This window comes from Lactuca saligna, chromosome 6 (assembly GCF_052625555.1).
Source record: "Lactuca saligna cultivar CGN05327 chromosome 6, ASM5262555v1, whole genome shotgun sequence".
Lineage (NCBI taxonomy): Eukaryota > Viridiplantae > Streptophyta > Magnoliopsida > Asterales > Asteraceae > Lactuca > Lactuca saligna.
Window position 1 is genome coordinate 22,296,143 of NC_136422.1, and position 27,345 is coordinate 22,323,487.

At 42.2% G+C, this 27,345-nt stretch overlaps 1 protein-coding gene across 1 annotated transcript; it reads left to right on the forward strand.

Annotated features, from left to right (window-relative positions):
• Window positions 1-547: 547 nt before the first annotated feature.
• LOC145002372 (putative polygalacturonase At3g15720) lies at window positions 548-2,982 on the forward strand (the record flags this gene model as incomplete). The annotated part of the gene is made up of 9 exons (XM_078961658.1): window positions 548-685; window positions 786-923; window positions 1,344-1,496; window positions 1,790-1,819; window positions 1,917-2,124; window positions 2,207-2,288; window positions 2,357-2,465; window positions 2,551-2,676; window positions 2,773-2,982. Coding segments are annotated over 9 exons (1,194 nt in total), but the record flags the coding sequence as incomplete, so codon positions are not given.
• Between the last annotated feature and the right edge of the window lie 24,363 nt (window positions 2,983-27,345).

The window sequence follows — 27,345 nt, forward strand, 5'->3', positions numbered from 1 at the left end:
ATGAAGATTTTTTTTTATCCCCATCGTTATTCCCTTTGTATAGACTTATTATTGATTATAAGTCAAATTTAGAAATGAGATTGAAAAAGATCTCTGATTGCCATTTTCATGTTATAAACTCAATCTAAACACTCATCTTTAAATATGTACGTCATATTTTCATATTTCTTAACTTCGATTGAAGACATCCATGTGTCTAAGCAGTAAGCATCTTTTGGAGTGTCATAATCATATTAAAGTTTTTTATGGTTAAGTCTTAGAGCATGTGGTTACATCAGCAGTTAAAACTACATATTCAACATTTGTTAGCGTTCTTTAATCGAAAGTCATTTTAGCATAGAATCTCCTACTATACTAATAATCAAACGCTAAAAGATAACATATTCTCTCAATATGGTAGAATAGAAGACCGGAGGCATTACAAAAGTAATCGTACTTCAACACCAGAATCACCTGCTTCCATTCCATTCATCGACAAATGGTAAGATAATTCTCCATGGATGCTCTCAACATGTCGCTATGCCAAGATTTACTTGTAATATAATTCTTCTCTTTGCAGGGTTTTCTAATGATACTCTTTTTGAGCTTTTGTTACATTTATTTCGACCTGAAAAGCGCTAGTGCAAACACTTTTGATGTAACATCGTATGGTGCAAAAGGAGATGGGAATACAGACGACTCGGAAGTAAACCATATCTACAAGTTTGAATCAAAAGAGAATGTGGTTACATGTTAAAGAATCACAACCAATTAGCTACTGTTTTATTTTATGTTCATTGTTGTAGGCGTTTATTCAAGCATGGGCTGATTTGTGTGGAGATAGTTCATCAGACCCAACTTTGATCATACCATCAGGCATGACGTTTTTGATAAGCCAAGTGACATTCATGGGCCCATGCCAATTTCCTACAGTAAATATTAAGGTCAAATTAAAACTCGAAACTTACCATTGAAATTTATGATAATAATTAGACCATTTTGCAAAAAAAAAAAAAAAAATCAATAAAAACTGTTATATTTTGGGTAACTTTGGACGTAACTACCTTATACTTTATCTTTGTCAATCAAACAATAAAAGTTTCATATATGTTTCCAACTTAATATTGACATAAAATATTAAGTTTCACCGATAATTTTGTTATATCAATTATTGCTTGTAACCTTTTTGTACAAGTTAACCATGTTAATACTGGTTACACTTTAAAAAAAAGTTTGCAACTTTTACGGTTTGATCGAGAAAGATAAATATAAGTAATTAAACCGTAAAAATACCCAAAACAGAATCTTTTTCCTGTAATTTGTGTTTATAGTTATTGTTAATATCATTTTTGTTGACTGAGTAGCTTTTGGGCAACATCACTGCACCGATGACACTCGATGGATGGAAAGATTGTAAAGAGAATAATTATTGGATACAGTTTGAATCAGTGTCAAGACTCACCATCGAAGGACCAGGCCAGATTGATGGCCAGGGCTCGATCTGGTGGAGACATCTGGTAACAAATAAACCTAATATCAAACACAATAGAGAAATTAAATTACCTCCTACCTTTTATGTTTAGAAATATTTCTACCCACTAACATTATGATACGCGTTATCATTCCACCATTAAATTTAATTTTATTTGATATATTCTTAATATATTCGTAATGAGATAGTTAAAAAAAATATGAAATGATAACATTTGTCATATATTTAGTGGGTATGAATATTTATAGATAAAAGATAGGAAGAAATTTAATTTCTCAACACAATAAGACGATTCGGATTTATCATTTGATTTTGCAGGTGACACCAGAAACTTGTGATAGCCCTTCGGTAAGTTAGTTTGTTTCTTCATATTAGATGTCCATATATACATGTCGAGTTTTTTAGAATATATTATATGAACATGTATTTAACATGAATCACTCAGGCTTTACATTTTATTAAATGTGACGGACTTCGACTGAGTGGTACGACACATATTAACAGCCCAATGCTTCATATTAGCATTGTTGGTTGCAACGATGTAGATGTTGGAAATCTTCAAATATTAGCACCTGAATACAGCCCAAATACTGATGGAATCGACATTGGTGTTTCATCCCATGTTAATATCCATGACTCTATTATTCAAACTGGTATCAATTATCAAATCCATACTTGGTAATAACTTCTTCTATGATCGATGTAATCTTTAATCATTTTCATAAGCTTAAATAGGTGATGATTGCGTGGCCATTAATGGTGGCATTGTTGATCTCAATGTAACGGGTGTGTTTTGTGGACCTGGCCATGGCATAAGGTAGCTCATTAGATTGTAAATTTCATTGATTGGGTAGTCTTACATTAATTTAAGATCATGATACACAGTATCGGAAGCCTTGGGGAAAACGGTGGTTATGACACAGTTGAACAAGTTCGTGTAGAACATTGTAACATCTCAGGAACAACAAATGGGTTACGTATCAAGACAGCACCAGTGAGTTCAAGGTTTGAAATTTTTTCTTTAACTTGTAAAAGATGAGATTGATATTAATCATTTAATCCATTTTGTTATGTCATAGAATGGAGTTGGGTACGCTAGAGGGATTCTATTTCAAGACATTTATCTCGAAAACGTTAGAAATCCAATCATAATCGATCAACATTACTGCAGTAGTAGTTCTGAAAATGTTGATTGCTCTGCTCCAGTAAGTCTTGTAGCTCATGAAACCAATATCATTATTATTGTGTAAAGATGGATCTTTGTATTTAATATCATGTACTTCTTTATCTGGATTTATTAGCCATCGACACCAGCTGTACAAGTGAGTGATGTGACTTACATGAACATATATGGATCTTCAGCAACACAACAAGCTATTACTTTCGATTGTAGTGGGTGTACTGGAATCGTAACAAATCAAGTTCAAATCACTGGAGATGGCGCCTTTGCTTATTGTAGAAACGCTGAAGGAAATTTTGTTGACACCACCCCGAATATTATTTGCAATTAGATTGTAACAGAAAGAAATGAAAGTTTGATAGATCTGAAACTAGAATAATAAATTGTTGGATATTAGGCCCTTTCATATGTGTTTATGTGTTCGTATTTTAGGATGAGAGAGAGAGAGAGAGAGAGAGAGAGAGAATAGATTTTCCTAAAGAGAAAAATAATGCTTACTTTTATTGAGTAGATAGGTGACTATTTATAGTAAACCAGTTCCCTCTTTTCTTGCTTCAACACAACTTTGTAATACTCTCAAATACCTGGTCTTATAATCACCCATTCAACCTACTACCATTTATTTAATTCGTTAAATAAAGTAATTACTAAATTACTATTAAAACAACCTATCAAAATTAAAATAACCCAACATCCTTTTAATTTGAACCCATTTTTTCCCAAGAAATGTGATTTCTTCCTCTTCGTTCAAGTTTACATCTTTTTTGTTGCCTTTGTCATTCCGTTTTGTGCACTCATAGCCAAATGCCCAAATTTTTCACAATCATATTGGAATCCACTTTTTGTCACCTCAACATTTTCCTCTTCCGCAGCCTCGCTATCTCTTGCATAGTTCCTTCCACGTCCTCTTCCGTGTCCACTGCTTTCGAGTTGATCTTGATCTTCATCTTTTTTCTTCTAAGACTTTGAAGCCTTTCTTCATAAGCCTTAACCATTCCAATGGGTTCTTCAAATGACATAGTTTCAAGTTCGGAATATTGTTCAATGGGATCTACATTTGGCAAACACTTCTTTGGAACTGAGTTGAGAAAATTTCTTTTAATCACCTTCTCTTCAAAAGTTGCACCAAGACTTGAATTTTGCAACAATACCAATTACCTTTGCTAAAAAATTTATTGATTGGTTCAATGTCTTTCATCTCAAGCATCTCCAATTCATTTGTTAACGTTTGCATCCTTGCCTTTTGCACTCATTCGTCTCCTATATACTATCCTATATATTGAACCTTAGTTGATTCACAAACATCTTTTTCATTAACCTACAAAAGAACATTCTCTTGGAGGGTTTGAAAAATTATACCATTAGTTGTATAATTTTTCTTCTCATTAACTACATCTTTAGTTATAGCATCTCAACGTCCATATGTCCTCAACATGGTTTCAGTCATAATACACCAAGTGGTATAATTAGTCTTCGTTAATCTAGGACATTGAAACAGTACAGTAGTACCTTGCTTACGAGCCAATACTTCTTTTGATCCCCCTGTCATTCTCCTTCCTCTATGTCAAGAGCTCTTGATACTTGGTCACTCTTTCTTAGGGAAACCTCGGGTCTTGATAACCTCCTTTGGTCTTCGGTCTAACTATACATATAACATCCCAAAAACTCATAACCAAATTTTTTTGTTTTTATATTAAATAAACCGTCAACCAAACATGTTTATAAAACCATAAGGTAATCAGAGTATATCAATAATCATCCAAAAGTACATTAGAGTTGATAAAGCGGAAAATCATGGTTTGTGTAATGCGATCATCCCGAGCTCTTCCCTTTCGAACCGGAAGTACCTGAAACATAAACTAAAAATCGTAAGCATATAACTTAGTGAGTTCCCCAAAATACCGCATACCATACATAAGTTTCAGCGTAAGGCTATATCGGGTCTATTTCACCCCTGAGTCTTATTCGACTCATATGTCAGCACTAGGCTGTACCGGGTCTATTTCACCATCGGGACTATATCACCCCCAAGTCTACTTCAACTCATGTGTCATCACAAGGTTATACCAGTGTGTGTGATGCACTGCTACACCACCAATCTTTCCCCTTGGATGAAGAGGTACCTGAAACCAAAACTGAAACTGTAAGCACAAAGCTTAGTGAGTTACCCCATCATACCACATAATATACAATCATACATGTTGTCGGGAAATTCTGGGGTGCCCGACCTACCCATGTCAAGTCATTCTGGGTTGCTGACTACTCGTGTCAAGCTATTATGGGGTGCTGACTACCTGTATCAGGCCATTCTCGGGTGCCTGCCTACCTTCCGGTCTAACTCACCCGGTCATAGGGACTATTTCACCCCTTACTACTATCACATAATAACATATCATAAACATGCTGTCAGACATATATGTGATGTCCGACCTACCCTTCGGTCCTAACAACCGATCGGGGGACTAATCCCCTCCTACTACCACTATCACATAGAACATAATATACTGGCACATAGAGCATATCAAGTAATAGCCAACCAGACAATTATCACATAGACAATCATCTCAACTATAATCAACTATTATTGAGTCGGCCTTGGTGCCTTAGACCCACTTCTACTGGAAGGTAACTCACCTCGTAATCTGCGTGTCGAACCTCGCGGAAGAAATCTCTAACAGCTACTCCAATGACTCCAGGTTATCAGAGACACATAACACTCAATCAGAGTCTATAACACTACTCAGGGTAAAATGACTATTTTACGCTTCGGTCCAATTGGGACATACTTAAGTCCCGATTTTCACTTATCAAGCCCAGCTCTCTTATGGCTCATTAAGGATTCCCTAAGGGCCCACTCATTGTTCAATTTCTGAATTAGACCTTATTTTCCCCAAATGGGCCCAAAAATTCCCAAGTCCTATATAATAATCCTCAAGGGTCCAATACTCGGGTTCCTTATTCCTAAGTCCAAAATAATACTTCACAGTGGGCCATGGGGCCCAAAAGTCCAGGCCCATCCTCTTAGGGCCTAAAAAGCCCAATTTTCCCAATCTGCATGCGTACGCGTGGCGTACCCGGCACGTACGCCCAGCATACGCTGGCCTTGACCAAGACGGGGAGTTTGTGTAACACTGATTTTTCAAACAAAATTTTCGATTTTTATATAAAACATAATTCCACTAATATTCATAAAAACACCCATTTTACTTGTTCAATAAAACAGTACAAAATCCCAAGATCAACATGTAAAACTCCAAACGTGTGTGTACGGATCAAGCCGGCGCCTTCCCGCGGTCGTCACTAACACCTGATACAAATAACATCAACACTGTAAGCACAAAGCTTAGTGAGTTCCCCAAAATACCACATAAAACACATATTAGCCACTCGAGGCTATAACTCTGTGGGTCCGTGCACCCAAACTCTGTGAACCCTCAGGTTCTAGCTCTGATAAACATGCACCACATAAATCACATATAAGTCATGCAGTACAACACATAACACACATAGCATACAAATACTCTAACACATAACTCTGGTTACCTACTCAAGGTAAAGTATAGTGAGGAGACTCACCTCGTGTGTCTCGGTAACTCGTAACCCTGAAATCACTAAACACTCGATCCGCCGAGCTGTAGTCCCCCTATAGCACAATACATCTCTAATTAACACTCTCCCAACTAGGGTTGATCACACTATAACAAATCACTCTTGGTCAACGCTGGTCAATGGTCAACTCTGACCGGACTCGGCGAGTGCACTATGGCGACTCGGCGAGTCCGTGCGCATGCACCAATTTCCCTGGAACCCTCCCTTGACATGTCGAGTATTTCCCCCAACTCGACGAGCTCCACCTGGCACGAGTTGTGGGGCCACCACGACTCAACTCGCCGAGTCTCAAGAACAACTCGGCGAGTCCAGTTTGACTCGGTCCACCTGTCCATCCTGACTCTCCCTTGACCCACTGAGTTCACCTTTCCCAACTCGGCGAGACCACTCGCTGAGTGGTCGCGCAACATTCATGCTACTCGCCGAGTCTGTTCTTCGGACTCGGCGAGTCCGTGCCATGCACTGACTCAATCTTGCTCTAAAGGCCAGATCCAGTCCACTAATCCATAGATCCAGTCCCCCCATGCTTATTTAGCACGTAAAGTCACAATCTTGATGCATAAATAACCTCTACATGATCACAAATGATGATTTTGACTCTATTACTTAAACACAAGGCCAAGGACTCCATTTTCACCCATAAAGCTTGATGAGTGAGGCCCTCTGGACCTCTATGGATCCAGATCCATGGTCTCAACTCAAAGAGGGGACAAAAGGGCACCAAATCACCCCATAAATGATCATATTAAGCCCTAACTTGCATCAAGTTTCACCAAACAGGAAATGGTCCGAAAATAATACCTCTAGAGTGATGATCCAAACTCCAAATCCACGAAATAGCAACCTCCTTTGCTTCCTCTTGCCTAGAGCCTCCTTCTTCTTGCTAAACAACACTCACAAGGTCAAGATTTGCTCTCAATCCTTCACCAAACGCTCAAGAACTCTAGGGACACACTCTGGGGGTTGGATGAGCGCAAATGACGGCCATAAGGCCCTTTAAATAGGCCACAAACCCGGAGATTTAGGGTTTCACTACACAGCGCAGACTCGCCGAGTCCATACCTTGGACTCGCCGAGTCCAAGCGCGCACCTTCGCTCAATCCCGCGTCTCTACTCGGCGAGTCTGAGCCCCGACTCGCCGAGTCCCTCTTACAAAATTACATAATTAAACTTTCATTATACCTGGCAAAAATCCGGATGTTACAACTCTCCCCCACTAGGACTGGACTTCGCCCTCGAAGTCCCGCTCTAAAACAGCTCCGGATGCTGCTCCCGCATCATATCCTCCGGCTCCCAGGTCATCTCTGATCCTTTCCGATGTTGCCACTGAACCAATACCAGAGGTACCTCCTTGTTCCTCAAAACCTTGATCTTCCGATCCCTAATAGCCATTGGTCTCTCCGCATAGTTCAGGCTTGCATCAACCTGAATATCCTCAAGTGGAACCACTGCCGACTCATCGGCTATACATTTCCTCAACTGCGATACATGAAAAGTGTTGTGAATCTGCCCCAACTCTGCTGGTAACTCCAGCCGATAGGCTACCCGACCCACCCTGGCGATCACACGAAATGGGCCAATAAACCGGGGTCCCAATTTACCCCGTTTCCTGAACCGGATCACTCCTTTCCAAGGAGAGACCTTCAGGAGAACAAAGTCGCCGACTTGAAATTCCAACTCGGACCGGCGCCTATCCGCGTAACTCTTCTGCCGGCTCTGAGCGGTCAATAACCTCTGCCTGACCAGTTGTATCTGCTCTGTCGTCTGATTCACGATCTCTGTACTGCCCATTACCCTTTGCCCAACCTCTCCCCAACATATGGGAGTCCGACACCTCCTACCATATAACAGCTCAAAGGGCGGCATACCAATGCTCGAATGATAGCTGTTATTGTAGGAAAACTCCGCTAGAGGCAAATACGAGTCCCAACTACCCCCAAAATCCAATACACAAGCTCGAAGCATGTCCTCGAGTGTCTGTATCGTCCGCTCACTCTGACCATCGGGCTGGGGGTGGTATGCGGTACTAAAATGCAGCTTAGTACCCAATTCCTCATGAAATTTCTTCCAAAAACGGGAAGTGAACCGCACATCGCGGTCTGAAACAATCGAGATCGGCACCCCATGCCGAGATACAACCTCTCTCACGTAAATCTCCGCCAATTTCTCCGCTGAAGAACTCTCACTGATGGCAAGAAAGTGAGCGCTCTTTGTCAACCTATCCACGATCACCCAAATTGCATCAACTCCTCTGGTAGTCCTCAGCAATTTGGTGATAAAGTCCATAGTGATCTGTTCCCATTTCCACTCGGGAACCTCCAATGGCTGCAACTTGCCATGCGGTCTCTGGTGTTCGGCCTTTACCCTTCGACAGGTCAAACACCTCTCGACAAACCATGCTACATCCCTCTTCATACAGGGCCACCAATACTCCTTCCTTAGGTCCAAATACATCTTCGTGGCCCCGGGGTGGATCGAAAATTTCGATCTATGAGCCTCCTCCATCAATGTAACACGGGTACCGCCCACAAACGGTACCCAGATCCTGCCCTGATAAGTCATAAGGCCTCGACTATCCGATATAAACTCAGAAACCATCCCAACAACCCGCTCTCTCTTCTGCATCTCCGGACGCATGGCCTCGGCCTGAGCCCCACGAATGGCGTCCAGAACTGGAGTTATCACGGTCAATCTCAAACATACATCTCGCAGGGGAGTACTCTCCGCCCTGAGGCTCAACGCGTCGGCTACCACATTAGCCTTGCCCGGGTGGTACAAGATCTCACAATCATAGTCCTTGACCACATCTAACCATCTCCTCTGCCGCATATTTAGGTTAGGCTGATCCATCAAGTACTTCAAACTCTTATGGTCCGTGTAAATCGTACAACGAACCCCATACAAGTAGTGCCGCCAAATCTTAAGGGCGAACACCACTGCCCCCAACTCCAAATCATGTGTGGGGTACCTCGTCTCGTGAGGCTTTAACTGCCTCGATGCATAAACTATCACATGACCCTTCTGCATCAATACCGCTCCTAATCCTAGGATCGATGCATCACAGAATACCACAAAACCTTCCATACCTTCCGGAAGGGTTAATACTGGAGCTTCACACAACCTTTGGCGAAGCGTCTCAAAGGAGGTCTGCTGCTCGGGACCCCATGCAAATGCCACACCCTTCCGGGTCAATCTGGTGAGTGGAACCGCAATCTTGGAGAAATCCTTAATAAATCTCCGATAATACCCTGCCAACCCGAGAAAACTCCGTATCTCAGAAGGTGACCTCGGCACCTCCTACCTCATCATTGCGTCAACCTTGGCCGGATCGACCAATATCCCCTTCTGGTTAACGAGATGTCCCAGAAACTGGACCTCCCGTAACCAGAAATCGCACTTGGAGAACTTTGCGTAAAGCTTCTCTGCTCTCAAAACCCCAAGCACCTCCCTCAGATGCTCCTCGTGCTGCTCACTAGATATCGAATATACCAGAATATCATCAATGAAAACAATCACCGACCGATCCAACATCGGCCGACACACCCTGTTCATGAGGTCCATGAACACAGCCGGGGCATTAGTGAGCCCGAAAGGCATCACCACAAACTCATAATGCCCATAACGTGTCCTGAATGCTGTCTTCTGGACGTCCTCGTCCTGCACTCTCACCTGATGATAGCCCGACCTCAAATCAATCTTGGAGAACCAAGATGCTCCCTGTAGCTGATCGAATAAATCTTCGATCCTCGGCAGCGGGTAACGGTTCTTGACCGTCAGCTTATTCAATTCCCGGTAATCAATACACATGCGATGCGAGCCATCCTTCTTCTTCACAAACAAGATGGGTGCTCCCCACGGCGAGCTACTCGGCCGAATAAACCCCTTCCCCAGCAACTCCTGAAGTTGCGAGGATAACTCCTGCATCTCTGGAGGCGCAAGGCGATACGGCACCTTAGCAATAGGTGCGGCCCCCGGAACCAAATCGATGCCAAACTCCACTTGCCTCGCGGGAGGCACTCCTGGTAACTCTTCGGGAAATACATCTGGAAACTCCCGCACCACTGGAACTTCCTCCACAGAGCTCGGTCTCTCGGAGATCACTCGCGTATCCATCACATACGCTACATAACCCTTACAGCCCTGCTGCAAACACTGTCTCGCCCTAGCAGCCGAACAAAAGGCTGATCCAGAACGTGTGCCCTCGCCGTACACTGAAAGAACTCCCCCACTGGGATCTCGTATAGTCACCAGCTGTCGCTCGCAATCGATAACCGCACCGAATCGGCTCAACCAATCCATGCCCACTATAACACAAACATCACCCATCGCAATCGGAATCAGGTCGATCGGAAACTTGACCCCGAATATCTCCAATACACATCCCCGGAAGACCTCTGTAGCGCAAATCACCCTGTCGGCGGCTATGGAAACCCGCAGAGGCCGACTCAATACTCCACGACTAACACTGATATGCTGACTAAATGCCAAGGACACAAAAGATCGACTCGCACCCGAGTCAAATAACACTAAAGCAGGTACAGAATTCACAAGGAAGGTACCTAAGCATAGCATGATATAAGCATAATATTTCAACACCAAAAAAAACAATAATGAAAAGGAAACATACCAGCCACAACGTCGGGCGCGGCGCGGACCTCTTCCGCAGTCAGCTGGAAGGCTCTCCCCCGAGCCCTTAGTGCCTCGGCCTTCACGGGCCGACTCTCTGCAGCAGCAGCTCTGATGGCGGCGGGGGCAGACCCCTGAGATGCCCCGCGCAGCAGTGGACACTCCGCCTTCCGGTGTCCGTTCTGGTTGCAGTGGAAGCACACTGCAAATCCCTTGGGGCAGTCCTTAGCCATATGCCCCTCCTTGCCACATTTGTAGCAAGACCCTGCCCGACAGACGCCATCGTGACCCTTGCCGCACTTCCCACAAGTGCGGCCCTTCTAGCTCCCGGGTCTGGGATCAGCGGGCTTGGCCCGTTTGGCTGCCGGCTGGGACTGTGCCGGCCGCCGATCCCTCCCCATAGACTCCGCCTCCTCCCTGACCTGAGTCTCAAGCTCAATCTCCCTCTTCCGAGCATTTGCCTGAAGCTCGGCAAATGTCCGGTACGAGGAGTTCGCAGCGAACTCCCGAATATCCCGTCTCAAAATGCTCAGATAACGGCTCATACGTGCCTGCTCGGTGGATACGTGCTCAGGGCAAAACATCACCCTCTCCTGAAACATCCTCGTAATCACTGTAACTGACTCGGTACCCTGCTTGAGGGTCAGAAACTCCTGTGCTAGACGTTCCCTCTCCACCTGAGGAACATACTCATCTCGGAACATGGAAGTGAACCTCTCCCAGGTCACTGCCGCAAGCTCGGTCGGTGTGAAATGCGCAGTCACAAACTTCCACCAGTCCTTCGCTCCCAAGCGAAGCTGGTTCAGCGCGAACCGAACCTTCAAATGCTCAGGGGACGAGCAAGTGAAGAAGCATCCCTCCATATCAGATATCCACCTCATAGCCGCCACCGGATCCTGTGTACCATCAAACTCTGGTGGCTTGGTGTTGCTGAACTCCCTAAACAACATCGCATCACCTCCCTGGGGTCTCGTCGCAGCAATCGTTGCGGTAGCCGCTGCAACCGCAGCCTCAGAAAGAGCGGCATAGCGCTCATCAAACGTCTCAATCAAAGCGGTCTTGATAGACCCGAACATCTCTGGTATCTCAGCTCTGATGACCGCAGCCACCTCCTCATGAATGATCTGTCGAATCTCCTCATCACTAGATCCGGCATCCTCCGGCATGTGTCGTGTCCTCACCATGATCAACCTCTGAAATACAACATGCGATAATTAGAATCCACTCGAACACTCTTACATTCAACAATCCACCCCTCCTTGATTCTTGGCATCTCCAGATTCTTATTTGAACTGTGTACCGCTCCGGTGCTTTTAGTAGTACGGGCCCAATACTACTGTCCGCACCGTCTCGGTACACACTCCAAATCGTCCTCTTCGGATCCCAGTCCCCAAGTACTCTATTATACTTAAATCTCTCTTAACAGATCTCACACAAACCCTAGCTGCTACCTAATTACTCTCAGCGTCTCATAGCAGCTCACCATTCCCTAAGCTAAGGCATCACAAAACAGGCCACTCTAGTCCTATCAGCAATACCTAGCCTGCTCTAGCATGCAAACACATCACAGTAATAATTATTTCATAACAAAAGATATTTTGGGAATTCACCGTTCGGGCGCTGACTGATCGTACACACGTTTCTTCCTGGAAAACCCTTTACTCTTAGAAAATTTTGGTTTTTATTTTTGAAAATATCTCTTTAATTCCTCAGTTTGAGTTCAAATACTCCCGAAGGTGTACCCGAATCCCTCAAACCAAGGCTCTGATACCAATTTGTAACACTGATTTTTCAAACAAAATTTTTGATTTTTATATAAAACATAATTCCACTAATATTCATAAAAACACCCATTTTACTTGTTCAATAAAACAGTACAAAATCCCAAGATCAACATGTAAAACTCCAAACGTGTGTGTACGGATCAAGCCGGCGCCTTCCCGCGGTCATCACTAACACCTGAAACAAATAACATCAACACTGTAAGCACAAAGCTTAGTGAGTTCCCCAAAATACCACATAAAACACATATTAGCCACTCGAGGCTATAACTCTGTGGGTCCGTGCACCCAAACTCTGTGAACCCTCAGGTTCTAGCTCTGATAAATATGCACCACATAAATCACATATAAGTCATGCAGTACAACACATAACACACATAGCATACAAATACTCTAACACATAACTCTGGTTACCTACTCAAGGTAAAGTATAGTGAGGAGACTCACCTCGTGTGTCTCGGTAACTCGTAACCCTGAAATCACTAAACACTCGATCCGCCGAGCTGTAGTCCCCCTATAGCACAATACATCTCTAATTAACACTCTCCCAACTAGGGTTGATCACACTATAACAAATCACTCTTGGTCAACGCTGGTCAACGGTCAACTCTGACCGGACTCGGCGAGTGCACTATGGCGACTCGGCGAGTCCGTGCGCATGCACCAATTTCCCTGGAACCCTCCCTTGACATGTCGAGTATTTCCCCCAACTCGACGAGCTCCACCTGGCACGAGTTGTGGGGCCACCACGACTCAACTCGCCGAGTCTCAAGAACAACTCGGCGAGTCCAGTTTGACTCGGTCCACCTGTCCATCCTGACTCTCCCTTGACCCACTGAGTTCACCTTTCCCAACTCGGCGAGACCACTCGCTGAGTGGTCGCGCAACATTCATGCTACTCGCCGAGTCTGTTCTTCGGACTCGGCGAGTCCGTGCCATGCACTGACTCAATCTTGCTCTAAAGGCCAGATCCAGTCCACTAATCCATAGATCCAGTCCCCCCATGCTTATTTAGCACGTAAAGTCACAATCTTGATGCATAAATAACCTCTACATGATCACAAATGATGATTTTGACTCTATTACTTCAACACAAGGCCAAGAACTCCATTTTCACCCATAAAGCTTGATGAGTGAGGCCCTCTGGACCTCTATGGATCCAGATCCATGGTCTCAACTCAAAGAGGGGACAAAAGGGCACCAAATCACCCCATAAATGATCATATTAAGCCCTAACTTGCATCAAGTTTCACCAAACAGGAAATGGTCCGAAAATAATACCTCTAGAGTGATGATCCAAACTCCAAATCCACGAAATAGCAACCTCCTTTGCTTCCTCTTGCCTAGAGCCTCCTTCTTCTTGCTAAACAACACTCACAAGGTCAAGATTTGCTCTCAATCCTTCACCAAACGCTCAAGAACTCTAGGGACACACTCTGGGGGTTGGATGAGCGCAAATGACGGCCATAAGGCCCTTTAAATAGGCCACAAACCCGGAGATTTAGGGTTTCACTACACAGCGCAGACTCGCCGAGTCCATACCTTGGACTCGCCGAGTCCAAGCGCGCACCTTCGCTCAATCCCGCGTCTCTACTCGGCGAGTCTGAGCCCCGACTCGCCGAGTCCCTCTTACAAAATTACATAATTAAACTTTCATTATACCTGGCAAAAATCCGGATGTTACAGTTTGACCCAGTACGTGTGGCATACTAGGGAGTACGCCCAGCATACTCGCCAGCTTCTTTGGGACTTCATTCATGACTTAATCCGTTAAGTCTTTACATTTAAAATGTAGATCCAGGTCCTTTTAGACCTCCTAAACCATAAAGTCATGAACTTTATGTGCTTGCATGCAAGGTTGGAGTCAAAACATGTGACATCCCCAAAATCAAGGCCAGAAAAGACCGATTTTGTTTATGCTTTATAAAAATCAGAGTACTTCATTTTATAAAAAGGTTGCGGAATTTGTTCCCAGAAAAACATGGTAAATACGTTATTAAAACATTTTCGAAGAAACGTATTTATTTCATTTTAAAATGTTTGGGGTGTCATCGTTAATACCGAAACATAAGCATAAACAGAACTTACAATGATTTACACTAGTGATCTACATCTCTTTTAAATCTCTCAGTGTAATGTCACTTCACTTCGTCACCTGTGATATACATAAACTGAGTGGGTCAGGTTGGGAAACCTGGTGAGTACATAGGGTTTTCAACCCATAATAATATAATTACTATGTTCAATCAAACAATCAACCCAATTATCCATCCCCATTATCTTCTTTACTCTTTAAGGATTTAACCTAAGAGTCATCTATCCTGCATTCGTTTATTCCGAAGTCCCTTACCTCCAGGGTTATAGGACTGACACTAAATCCATAGCTGCCAATGTTCGTTCATAAAGCACTATTTCCATAGCTGCTATAGTCTATTCATCGGGTACTAAATCCATAGCTACCAGTGTTTATCTAATAGGCACTAAGTCCATAGCTACCAATTCCTTAACAGGTACTAAATCCATAGCTACCGGTGTTTGTCCAATAGGCACTAAGTCCATAGCTGCCGATGTTTATTAGTTAGGCACTAAGTCTATAACTGCCAATGTTTACTCACATCATCTTTTATCTCTCATCATTCATCTACCCGTATCATACCCAACATATTCGTGTGTATAAAATACGTATACAGTTTAAATCATCTAAAACATGTATAAAAACGTTCATCCAACATAGATATCAAGTATACAGATAATATGCACACATAGCACGTAGTTTATATAAAATACTTCATATCTATGTGTAAGATGAAAGTAACTATGCACTCACCTGAGAAGGTGGTGACTCGGTACTCGGACAGCGCTTCGTTTACTTTAAAATAATTTCCTTTGATGAAACCTAATATTATCACCACTAGATTTTAGTCTAATATTACCGTCACTAATTATTAGTCGTATTATTATTATTATATAAGCGTTTAAACAATACTTTCCAACTACTATGTACAGACAGGGGCCAGACATAAAACACCGGAGGGCAGGACCATTTTGGCGTATAGCACTTCTGAAATCCAACAACCCTATGCGGCCCTTTAAACCAGATTCCCCGTACCGCGAGTAGTTAAAAGATATTATAACGACACTTATATAAGTCATAATAATAGTTCAAATATTTATTATAAATTTATAATAACAATACTAATTTTACATATAAACTATATTTAAAATAGGGTAAGCATAACTTACTTTCAAGGGGATTTTAGCTAGGAGTCGGGCTCTGCAGGGGCAGAACTTCGTCGCTGAATCTTTCTAAGAAAGATTCGTGCAGCGCTTCAGCGCTCACCTTACTATACTAAAACTACAGAAAGAGAAGTCGAATCACGAGGGACCGAAATGCTCAAGGGATAAGGAGAGAAAGACTCTTGAATCAAGAGAATGGTGCAAGAAATATGAGAGCCCAAGGCTCTTATTTATACTAATTGAATTTTCAAAAACTACCCTCCATAATTACTTAATGACCTTTTAGTTATATAAACAACTAAACACCCCTCTATAATACTATTTTAAATGGATTTAATGATATTTGTACTAAAGTAATGTCGAAAGAACTCAACATTAGTCTTATAATGACCGCATCGTCGATACCTTTCTAATGATATATACATATGTATATATATGTGTACGTATACATGATTTATACTTTATTTTAATACATAAATATGCTATTATAATTTGTAACTCGTTCATACGAACTCCGTTTTTGACGTTCTTTATATCCACGCGTAGGTGGAGACGTACTCTACAACTTTCGTTTAGACTCCGTCGGCTAATTTTGACTTTATTTTTAAAGTTATATTTTTAACAGGCCGGGACAGGATTGGTCCGTTAAAATCTCATAACTTCTTTATCCGATGTCCATTTTCGTCTGTCTTTTTATCGTTATGCTACTAATAACGAGATCTTCGATTCTTGTTTAGGTTGTGTCGGCTAAAAATCAATCGATCTAAAATTCGAATTTCGGGCTGTACACCGCTAATCCGAAACTTCGAAAAATCATAACATCTTCATACGAAGTCAGATTTGGGCGTTCTTTTTATCGATGTTCTTAGTTTAACATATTCTACGACTTTCGTTTAGAGCGCTAAGGCTAAATCTCTCTCTATCATAAATTTACTATTTACGCTTCTCGGCGCCGTGCCGGTTCCGACGCGAAACTTCGACGGGTCATAACTTCTTCGTTATAACTCGGATTTCGGCGTTCTTTATATGAACGGAAACCTTGTGACATATTCTACAACTTGGTTAAGATTATTTATTCTAAATAATCTTTTTGTCGAAAAGTCGTTTTCGACCCCTATTGCCTTTAAATTGACTAGCCCGGATCTGCAGGCGTTACAATTATCTCCCCCTTAGGATGATTACGTCCCGGAATCATCAACGAAAAAAAGGCTCGTATAATGACTCCATACGTCATCTCTTCATCCTAGGTAATAATTATAACTTCTATATTCCTTCAAGTCTATCTCTTAGACTCATTGACTGTAAGCAATACTCGATCGTGCACCTGCTTTCTACCTCAGGCTAGACTTTAAATTATGACCTATCATCATGTGATGCACGTTTAGACTTAGGTCTCTTAGGTAGTGTTTGTTTTTTGTCTGCAGATCTGCGAGATGTCTTCTGTCTGCGCCGCGCAGACATTAGTCTTCGCAGACTGTTTGTTTTTTTGAAAACTGCAGACCTAAAAATGTCTGCGCGCCCGCTTCTTGGCGCAGATGTGGACCAGAGTCTTCTAACATCTTCAGACATCTTCTACCTTAAAAAAAACATATATATCTTTATTTTTTTTAAGTTTTTTTTTTAATTTATATTTTTTCCAACTTTATTAATGATAAACAATATGAAAAAAAAAATTACAAAACTTTAAAAAAAAACATTTGACGATACAAACATGATATTTTTAACAAATTTATAAATAAAAATTTATTATAATAATAGTCGTTGAAGTCGTTTATATAAATATGAAAAAAAAAATCATAATATATTCTTATATTTTTTTGCCAAAATTTTGTAAAACTTTATTTAATAGAGTATCATCAATTTCTCGAGAAAATATTTATCGTACGTTTTTAATAGATTTATTTGAAAAAATCGAAGTTTATTTCCATCTATTTATGTATCAAATTCTTTGATCACTAATTATAATGTTTAGTTATAACTTTACAATCAAAGTTGTTGGTTTTTATCAAATATGTATATGAATTAATACCATTTTTATTTTTATTTTTATTTTTTATATAATAATACATAAAAGTTGATCTAGATTCGTTATATATTTATAAGAAAGTCGTAAAAATATATAAAAAATTCGCTTTGAAGTTTTAAAAAATCAGTTTATTTAGATTTCAGTTTATTTTAATAGCCCGCAGATGTTAAAAAAACAAACAGTCTTCTTTTTTCAGACTGCAGACGTTTGGTCCACCTCTTCTACTGCAGAGGTCTACAGATGTGGTCCGCAGACTGCAGACATTTTGCCTCAGAAAAAACAAACAGCACCTTAGAGTTAAATTCTAAAATAGACTATGCCTTCCTTCATGTTCTAATTTGATATAATCACACTTTAATATGTAGCGTTTCTGGCTACCAACTTCTTTAACAACGAACGCGATACTTCTATTGATCGCTTTGATTTCAATTGTTTGGTTTAAGTCGGATGCTACATTGAACTTGGTTCCCTGAACCACGCAACATACTCATCGTAGTCGGACTCAATTTGGTATGACCACTAGGATCGGAAATCAACAATCTTTTTAGTCGTTATCGAAACGATGGTAATGATATACTTGAAAAAAAAACGAAATCAATTACTAGCTTCTTGGTAACCTTGTGACTTTCCCTGATCCAAGTGTGAGTCCTGTGCTTCCGGTAGTATAGGCCTCTACTACCATTCACACCTACTCATACTCGTCCCAAGTATTGTCTCGCAGTTTCCCAAGTCACTATGCAACAATTCATACAATTATTCAACACATCAGATAACAACACGAAGGTTTTATATCATTTCTTGAAACGATTACATAGGTGTTCAAGTTCACCCTAGACTATGCCTCTACTAGGCTACATCATACGAAACTGTGACTACTGCATAATCCGATCCTCGGGTAAGAAGTCCTCATTCTTGATTCCTCGCACAGTTCTCTGCTTCGTCGAGGATCATGTGAAATGCCCTTGGCCTTGGTGGCGTTTCTGGTCTTGCTGCTTTATTTTTCCTTGGGCAGTCTCTGGACATGTACCCCTTGCCTCCACATCCGTAGCATACTTTGTCATTATGCGTGCAGTCTTTGGAATAGTGACCAGTCCTCCCACACTTGTAACAAGTCACTTCTTCGTTGCACTTTCCACCATGCTTCTTCTTGCATCTATCACACCATCTTGCTTCACCTCCATTTGCTCCTCCAAGCTTTGAGAATTTGCTTTCCTTGTTCGGCCTCGAAGATCCTTCAAACTTCCGCTTCTCTCCTACCTTATCTTTTTCTAGACCATTTTCTCTTATTTGGGCCTCTACGTTCTTAGCTGCCCTAACAGCTGCTTTCTAGGTAGTTGTCATTTTGACCATTGGGCCAAAGTCAATGGGCAGCCCGTTAGCAAACCTATCAATCTTGGAGAGTTCAGTAGGCACCAAGTAGGGGAATAGCTTCATCCTCTCAGTGAATGTGGTGGCATACTCGTCAACACTCATCTTTCCTTTCTTCAGGTTCTGAAACTCGTTGTTTAGGTCTATCAGATCTATCTCTGAGCAGTATTGCATTTTCAACTGTTCCAAAAACTCTTCCCACGACATCCTTAAGGCTTCTCCTCGTGGCATCGTATCTGCCAATAGCTTCCACCAGCTCAAGACTCCAGTTTTCAGCTGTCTTACTGCGAAGACAGTCTTCTGTTTCTTGTTACAGCTGCAGCTCTCAAACACCATCTCCATCTCAGAGATCCAATCCATAATCTCAACCGGCTTCGGGCTTCCTGAGAGACTTGGTGGTTTCGCACCCAAGAAATTCTTGTACATCCGCCCATCCTTGTTGTTTCTCCCTTCTGGGCCATCCCTTTGCTCACCTTGAGTCCTTAGTTGACTCACTTGGCGGCTGTAGTTCCCTTCCTCAGATTGCTCGGGAACTGGCTCCGTCGGTTCAACATGTACGGTAGGTTCGTCCCTGTTCAACATTTGTCTCATTTCTTCCCTTTGTGCAGCTAACATAGCCCGAATCATGGCTTGAACTCCAACCATGGTGACTGGCTCAGGCGCAACTTCTTCAACAACAGGTATTTGCTGAACCACTGGGGGTTGGTTTCGGTTCCCATTCGCATTTACGTTTCCGCTACGGGTTCTTACCATCTTGATCTCTACACCGAATAAGGTAAATCTAGATCTTAATTTAGGATTGATGTCTTAAATCATCCTTATCACCCCGAAACGTTTATATGCTAGTTCTAATATCGTAGTTAAACGCTTAGAATCCTAAACACATAAGGTTTCCAGATCCGGTCGGCAACAGACCATAGATCCGAACAAATCATATCATGCGCAAAGCATTTAGCACAAAAAACCAATTTAGGCATTATTCCTAAAATAAGCTAGTGCTCACACCTCACAATCATCGCTTAGCATTCTAAGTTTAAGTCTAGAAATAAATCCATATTCCTAGTTTGCTTAAACTAATGCTCTGATACCAACTGTGACATCCCCAAAATCACGGCCAGAAAAGACTGATTTTGTTTATGCTTTATAAAAATCAGAATACTTCATTTTATAAAAAGGTTGCGGAATTTGTTCCCATAAAAACATGGTAAATACGTTATTAAAACATTTTCGAAGAAACGTATTTATTTGATTTTAAAATGTTTGGGATGTCATCGTTAATACCGAAACATAAGCATAAACATAACTTACAATGATTTACACTAGTGATCTACATATCTTTTAAATCTCTCAGTGTAATGTCACTTCACTTCGTCACCTGTGATATACATAAACTGAGTGGGTCAGGTTGGGAAACCTGGTGAGTACATAGGGTTTTCAACCCACAATAATATAATTACTATTTTCAATCAAACAATCAACCCAATTATCCATCCCCATTATCTTCTTTACTCTTTAAGGATTTAACCTAAGAGTCATCTATCCTGCATTCGTTTATTCCGAAGTCCCTTACCTCCAGGATTATAGGACTGACACTAAATCCATAGCTGCCAATGTTCGTTCATAAAGCACTATTTCCATAGCTGCTATAGTCTATTCATCGGGTACTAAATCCATAGCTACCAGTGTTTATCTAATAGGCACTAAGTCCATAGCTACCAATTCCTTAACAGGTACTAAATCCATAGCTACCGGTGTTTGTCCAATAGGCACTAAGTCCATAGCTGCCGATGTTTATTAGTTAGGCACTAAGTCTATAACTGCCAATGTTTACTCACATCATCTTTTATCTTTCATCATTCATCTACCCGTATCATACCCAACCTATTCGTGTATATAAAATACGTATACAGTTTAAATCATCTAAAACATGTATAAAAACGTTCATCCAACATAGATAGCAAGTATACAGATAATATGCACACATAGCACGTAGTTTATATAAAATACTTCATATCTATGTGTAAGATGAAAGTAACTATGCACTCACCTGAGAAGGTGGTGACTCGGTACTCGGACAGCGCTTCGTTTACTTTAAAATAATTTCCTTTGATGAAACCTAATATTATCACCACTAGATTTTAGTCTAATATTACCGTCACTAATTATTAGTCTTATTATTATTATATAAGCGTTTAAACAATACTTTCCAACTACTATGTACAGACAGGGGCCAGACATAAAACACCGGAGGGCAGGACCATTTTGGCGTATAGCACTTCTGAAATCCAACAACCCTATGCGGCCCTTTAAACCAGATTCCCCGTACCGCGAGTAGTTAAAAGATATTATAACGACACTTATATAAGTCATAATAATAGTTCAAATATTTATTATAAAGTTATAATAACGATACTAATTTTAAATATAAACTATATTTAAAATAGGGTAAGCATAACTTACTTTCAAGAGGATTTTAGCTAGGATTCGGGCTCTGCAGGGGCAGAACTTCGTCGCTAAATCTTTCTAAGAAAGATTCGTGCAGCGCTTCAGCGCTCACCTTACTATACTAAAACTACAGAAAGAGAAGTCGAATCACGAGGGACCGAAATGCTCAAGGGATAAGGAGAAAAACACTCTTGAATCAAGAGAATGGTGCAAGAAATATGAGAGCCCAAGGCTCTTATTTATACTAATTGAATTTTCAAAAACTACCCTCCATAATTACTTAATGACCTTTTAGTTATATAAATAACTAAACACCCATCTATAATACTATTTTAAATGGATTTAATGATATTTGTACTAAACTAATGTCGAAAGAACTCAACATTAGTCTTATAATGACCGCATCATCGATACCTTTCTAATGATATATACATATGTATATATATGTGTACGTATACATGATTTATACTTTATTTTAATACGTAAATATGCTATTATAATTTGTAACTCGTTCATACGAACTCCGTTTTTGACGTTCTTTATATCCACGCGTAGGTGGAGACGTACTCTACAACTTTCGTTTAGACTCCGTCGGCTAATTTTGACTTTATTTTTAAAGTTATATTTTTAACAGGCCGGGACAGGATTGGTCCGTTAAAATCTCATAACTTCTTTATCCGATGTCCATTTTCATCTGTCTTTTTATCGTTATGCTACTAATAACGAGATCTTCGATTCTTGTTTAGGTTGTGTCGGCTAAAAATCAATCGATCTAAAATTCGAATTTCGGGCTGTACACCGCTAATCCGAAACTTCGAAAAATCATAACATCTTCATACGAAGTCAGATTTGGGCGTTCTTTTTATCGATGTTCTTAGTTTAACATATTCTACGACTTTCGTTTAGAGCGCTAAGGCTAAATCTCTCTCTATCATAAATTTACTATTTACGCTTCCCGGCGCCGTGCCGGTTCCGACGCGAAACTTCGACGGGTCTTAACTTCTTCGTTATAACTCGGATTTCGGCGTTCTTTATATGCACGGAAACCTTGTGACATATTCTACAACTTGGTTAAGATTATTTATTCTAAATAATATTTTTGTTGAAAAGTCGTTTTCGACCCCTATTGCCTTTAAATTGACTAGCCCGGATATACGGGCGTTACAAAACATGATTTTGGTCCTTTTAACAAATTTTAAGACCCACAAACACTTGCATGGTTGTGACTTAACCACCAAGGTTCGATTTTTATGACTCTTAGTGCCTCTAAGAGCCCAAAAGGATAGCTATTATGGTCTGAAATCATTAAGATGCAAGAAGCCTCAACAATGGAGTCCAAAAGTAACTTTAAACAACCCCTATAAACAAATCTAAGAATATAATGGCCAAGGTTGGAAGTTGATACCTCAAATAATTCAGAAATGGTGCTAATTGTAACATCCCGAAATATCAAGAGTAGAGTTGAAGGGCTAAAAGTGTAAATTTTGAAGGGCAACCCGGCGAGTCCATGGATGGACTCAACGAGTAGGGTCGCGAGTAGGTGCTGAGTGGAGAAAACCCTAATTATCGGGGTTGATCCCTATATAAAGAACTTAACATCCATTCCTCTAACCTCTTTACTCATCCTCAAGTACAGAAACCCTTAGCATTCGTGTGTGAGTGGATCAAAGTGCATTTGGGAGCTTGAAGAGTATTTGTTGGAGGAATCTTGGGAGTTTGGAGGCTTGGAGCAAGGGGCTTTACTTGGATTCGAGTTTCATTGCAGTTGGGGCGTTCTTTTGAGGTAATATCTCGTTCTTGGGTTGTTACTCATATGGATTCATCATTTTGTGGTTTATGGGGAGCTTATCTTGGTATGTTTTGGAGTTTGGAGGTTAGATCTGAGGTTGCTACCTCAGATCTGCAATGGGGAAGGTCTAGAGTGCATTAAAGTCCCTGTGTTTGAGTGCTTAGTGAAGCCATCATGTCCCAAACCCCAGCTCTAAAGTGTATAAGGCCTAGATCTCTTTGGATTCACGTAAAGTTTGCCACTTTACGTGATGGATGGGTTGTATGAGGCTAGATCTATGTTTTGGATCAATTGCATGGCCTGGAATGCTTCTATATGGATTCAGACCAGTGGTACTCGGCGAGTCACAAGGGTGGACTCGAAGAGTTGCTTGAAGATGAGCTGGAACTCGACGAGTTGGATGAACAACCCGGCGAGTAGGTTGAAGATAGCCTTAGACTCGGCGAGTCTTGTCGAAGAGTCCTAATATTTTCTGGTTGAGTCGGGAATCGGTGAGTCAAGGGATGACTCGGTGAGTTGGGTGTGAGTGGACTCAGAGTTGTTGGACTCGGCGAGTTAGGTCGCGGATTGAGGGAAGTTCTGAGCTTGGGGACTCGGCGAGTCATCGGGTTGACTCGGCGAGTAGAGTCAGTCAGGGGTTGACTTTGACCTTGTCCAAGGGTTGACCAGTTTCTTCCAGAGGTATTTTGGTAATAAATGGTATTTATTGAGTTGAGTGTTTTGGTGTTCAGTGGAGGAGTTCGTGTCGGAGTTTGGAGCAGCGGGATCTTATCCTTTCAGCCAGCAGTTTCGAGGTGAGTTATCCTCACTATATCAACAGGGTCTAAGGCACCAAGGTCGGCCCTTTATCGGATTGAGATCCGGGTATTTGCTGTTATGTTATTGCTTTGATATATATGCATCCGGGTAGTTAGGATGGTATTCGTTAGAGACCTGGTTAAGGTCGGTATCCTGGTATGTAGGGTGAGGCTATGCTAGTGACCGGTTAGGTCGGTATCCTGTTAGAGTATGTTGTGTTATATGATTTGCTAGATCGGTTTGCCTGAATATGAATTGTTATGTGATTGTATGTTTATGTGCACATGGTTGTTTGGACTGGAGTTGGGTTGAGGTGGGTCCTGCTTCGTGCTGTAGGCCAAGACACCCAAGGCGGACCGGTTATTCCGAAGGCCCAGCAAGCGGTCCGGATAGGCTGTAGGCCCCACGAGGGCGGACCAGATGTGCCGAGGCTCGGAGAGTGGACCAGACCGACTGAAGGCCCGGGCGCGGGCGGACCAACCACACTTCAGACTCGAAGGACATTATTGGACTCAGAGAGTGGACCAGGTGAGTTGAAGGCCCAGTATGGGCGGACCAAACACACTGTAGACTCGAGGGACATGATTGGACTTGGAGGGTGGACCCGGTGGACTGAAGGCCCGACAAGGTGGACCAGTCCCACAGTAGACCCGATATGGATGGTTGTTCTGTGATTCGTTATGAGATAGCATGATATGTGTATGGTATATGTGGTTGGTATTTTGGGGGTATCTCACTAAGCTTTCTGGCTTACAGTTGTGGTTTAATGTTTTTCAGGTTCTTCAGGAGACCGTGGCAAGGAAAAGGCGTGATCGTACCGCTCCTCATGATTTTGTAGTAATGTGATTCTGGGAATACTCTAAATGATTTGTGTTGAAAACCTTTTTGTAATAATTTAATGAAATCGGGTTGTTTTTGAAAAATTTAAAATTGGTTGGATTTTTCGGTCTTTACAAGTTGGTATCAGAGCCTTGGTTTGAGTGAATTGGAGGAACACTCGTGTGACTCCAGTCTCAAATCGAGTAGGGTTTTCGAAAGAGAGTTTAAAATGGTTTTCAAAATAAGTAAAGGATGACGCGGAGGTATGATCAGCCGGAGCCAATAAGTAACCCCAAAATACCATACATGATATTTGTTTTATTGAGCTTTGATAGAACAGCATGCTAGAGTTAGGCTAGGGATCTTCAGGATTTCATGATGTGTTGCCTGATTTATGATGCCTGCTAGCCTAGGGTTTCCTTCTGAGAGATTTCTAGTGTTCCTCTAGTAGTGAGGATAGAGCGTTGTTATGTGTGTTTTCTCTAGGGTGTTGTGGTAGTACTTCATATAAATATGGGTAGGTGTGGAAGGTAGTATGGGCCCGTACTACTGAAAGCACAGGACCCGTACGCGTATCAGGGAAACCATGACCTCTAGGGTTGGGTTGAGAGTTGGTTCCCCGGATAGTGGGAAGTGTCTGAGGTTTTGTGGTTTATTGCAGTATGGAGATTTCGAGGCATGCTGGGAGTGGATCCGGGTCAGGATCGGGTGCATGAGAGGGAGTTGCGTACGGGTCAGTTCCGCCTGAGGTTATCGGTCAGATGAGTACGCGCGAGTTGGATGCGAGGAATCGTGATTGCATGATGAGGTTGCTGCATTGTTCCGGGCCGAGCTACTGGAACTGTTTGGGTCAATCAAGACCGCCATGGTGGAGTATTTTAATGAGCGCTATGCGGCTCTCACGGAGACGGCTGTCGCGGTAGCTACAGCGGCTGTAGCAGTGGCAGTGTGAGGAGCTAGTAGAGGTTTTCAGTATCGGGACTTCGATAATACGAAGCCTCCCACCTTTGATGGAGTTCAGGATCCGATCGTTGCTATGAGATGGTTATCAGACGTGGAAGGGTGTTTCTTCACGTGTTCATGCCCTGCTGATCAGAGGGTGAGGTGCACTCTGAACCTGCTAAGGCTCGGGGCAAAGGATTGGTGGAGATTGACCACGGGGTCATACTCGGATGCGTAGAGGGATGCGATTTCATGGGATCACTTTAGAGAGATGTTCAGCACTCGTTATGTTCCATAGGTCGAGAGGGAGAGGTTGGCTCAGGAGTTCCTTGAGCTGAAGAAGGATTCGAAGTCGGTGACAGAAATCATCAGGATGTTTACTGAGAGGGCGATGTTTTGCCTTGAGTTCGCTTCGGAGCAGGCTCAAATGTCCCCGATATCTGAGTATGCTAAAGAGAGACATCAGACAGTTTGTGTCCGCGCAGAGGTGCGAGACCTTGTTGGAGTTGCAGGAGGCCGCCAGGCGGCGTGAGTTAGAGATTGAGTTGCAGTTGTGTGAGCTGAGGCAAGCTCCGGTTCAGTCGCAGCCAGTGACTAAACGGTCTAAGATCGTTGATCCCAGGATGGGAGATCAGGGCAGCCACGTTTGTGGAAAGTGTGGGAGGAGTCACGCCGGAGTTTGTCGGTCCGGTGGTATATGCCGCAAGTGCGGAAAGGAGGGGCACTATGCGAGGGATTGTCGGCAGTCAGTGTCGGTTCGGAATTTGAGGATATGTTATCATTGTCATCAGGTTGGACACTTAAGGGTCAACTGTCCACAGCTTGCTACAGGACCGGTGCAGGCTCCAGCACCGACCACGTCAAGGATCACAGGTGGAGGTCAGGGTGGAGTGGAGCCCCCAAGGGCTTAGGGTCATGCTTTTCAGCTTGCAGCGAGGGAGGTTAGAGTAGTGCCAGATGCAGCTGCGGGTATGTTTCTTTCTTTTTGTCTTGTTTATTATGATTATTGTGGAGTATCGTTTATCTACTAGTCTCGTTGGGTGGTTTTCGTTTTGGTATCCGTTGTTCCTTGAGGGTTTGGCATGGTTATGGGTTAGTAGTTCGGGCTTTCGTTGGTTATCTTTTGTGAAGATTATTGGTCGATGCGGCGTTGGTTTGAATGTCGGGTAGCATCTGTAGTCTAAGGAGTGGATAATTGAAGATTGGGTTCCTTTCGAGTGGGATGATCGATGTGGAAATGTGTTTTGCGAAGGT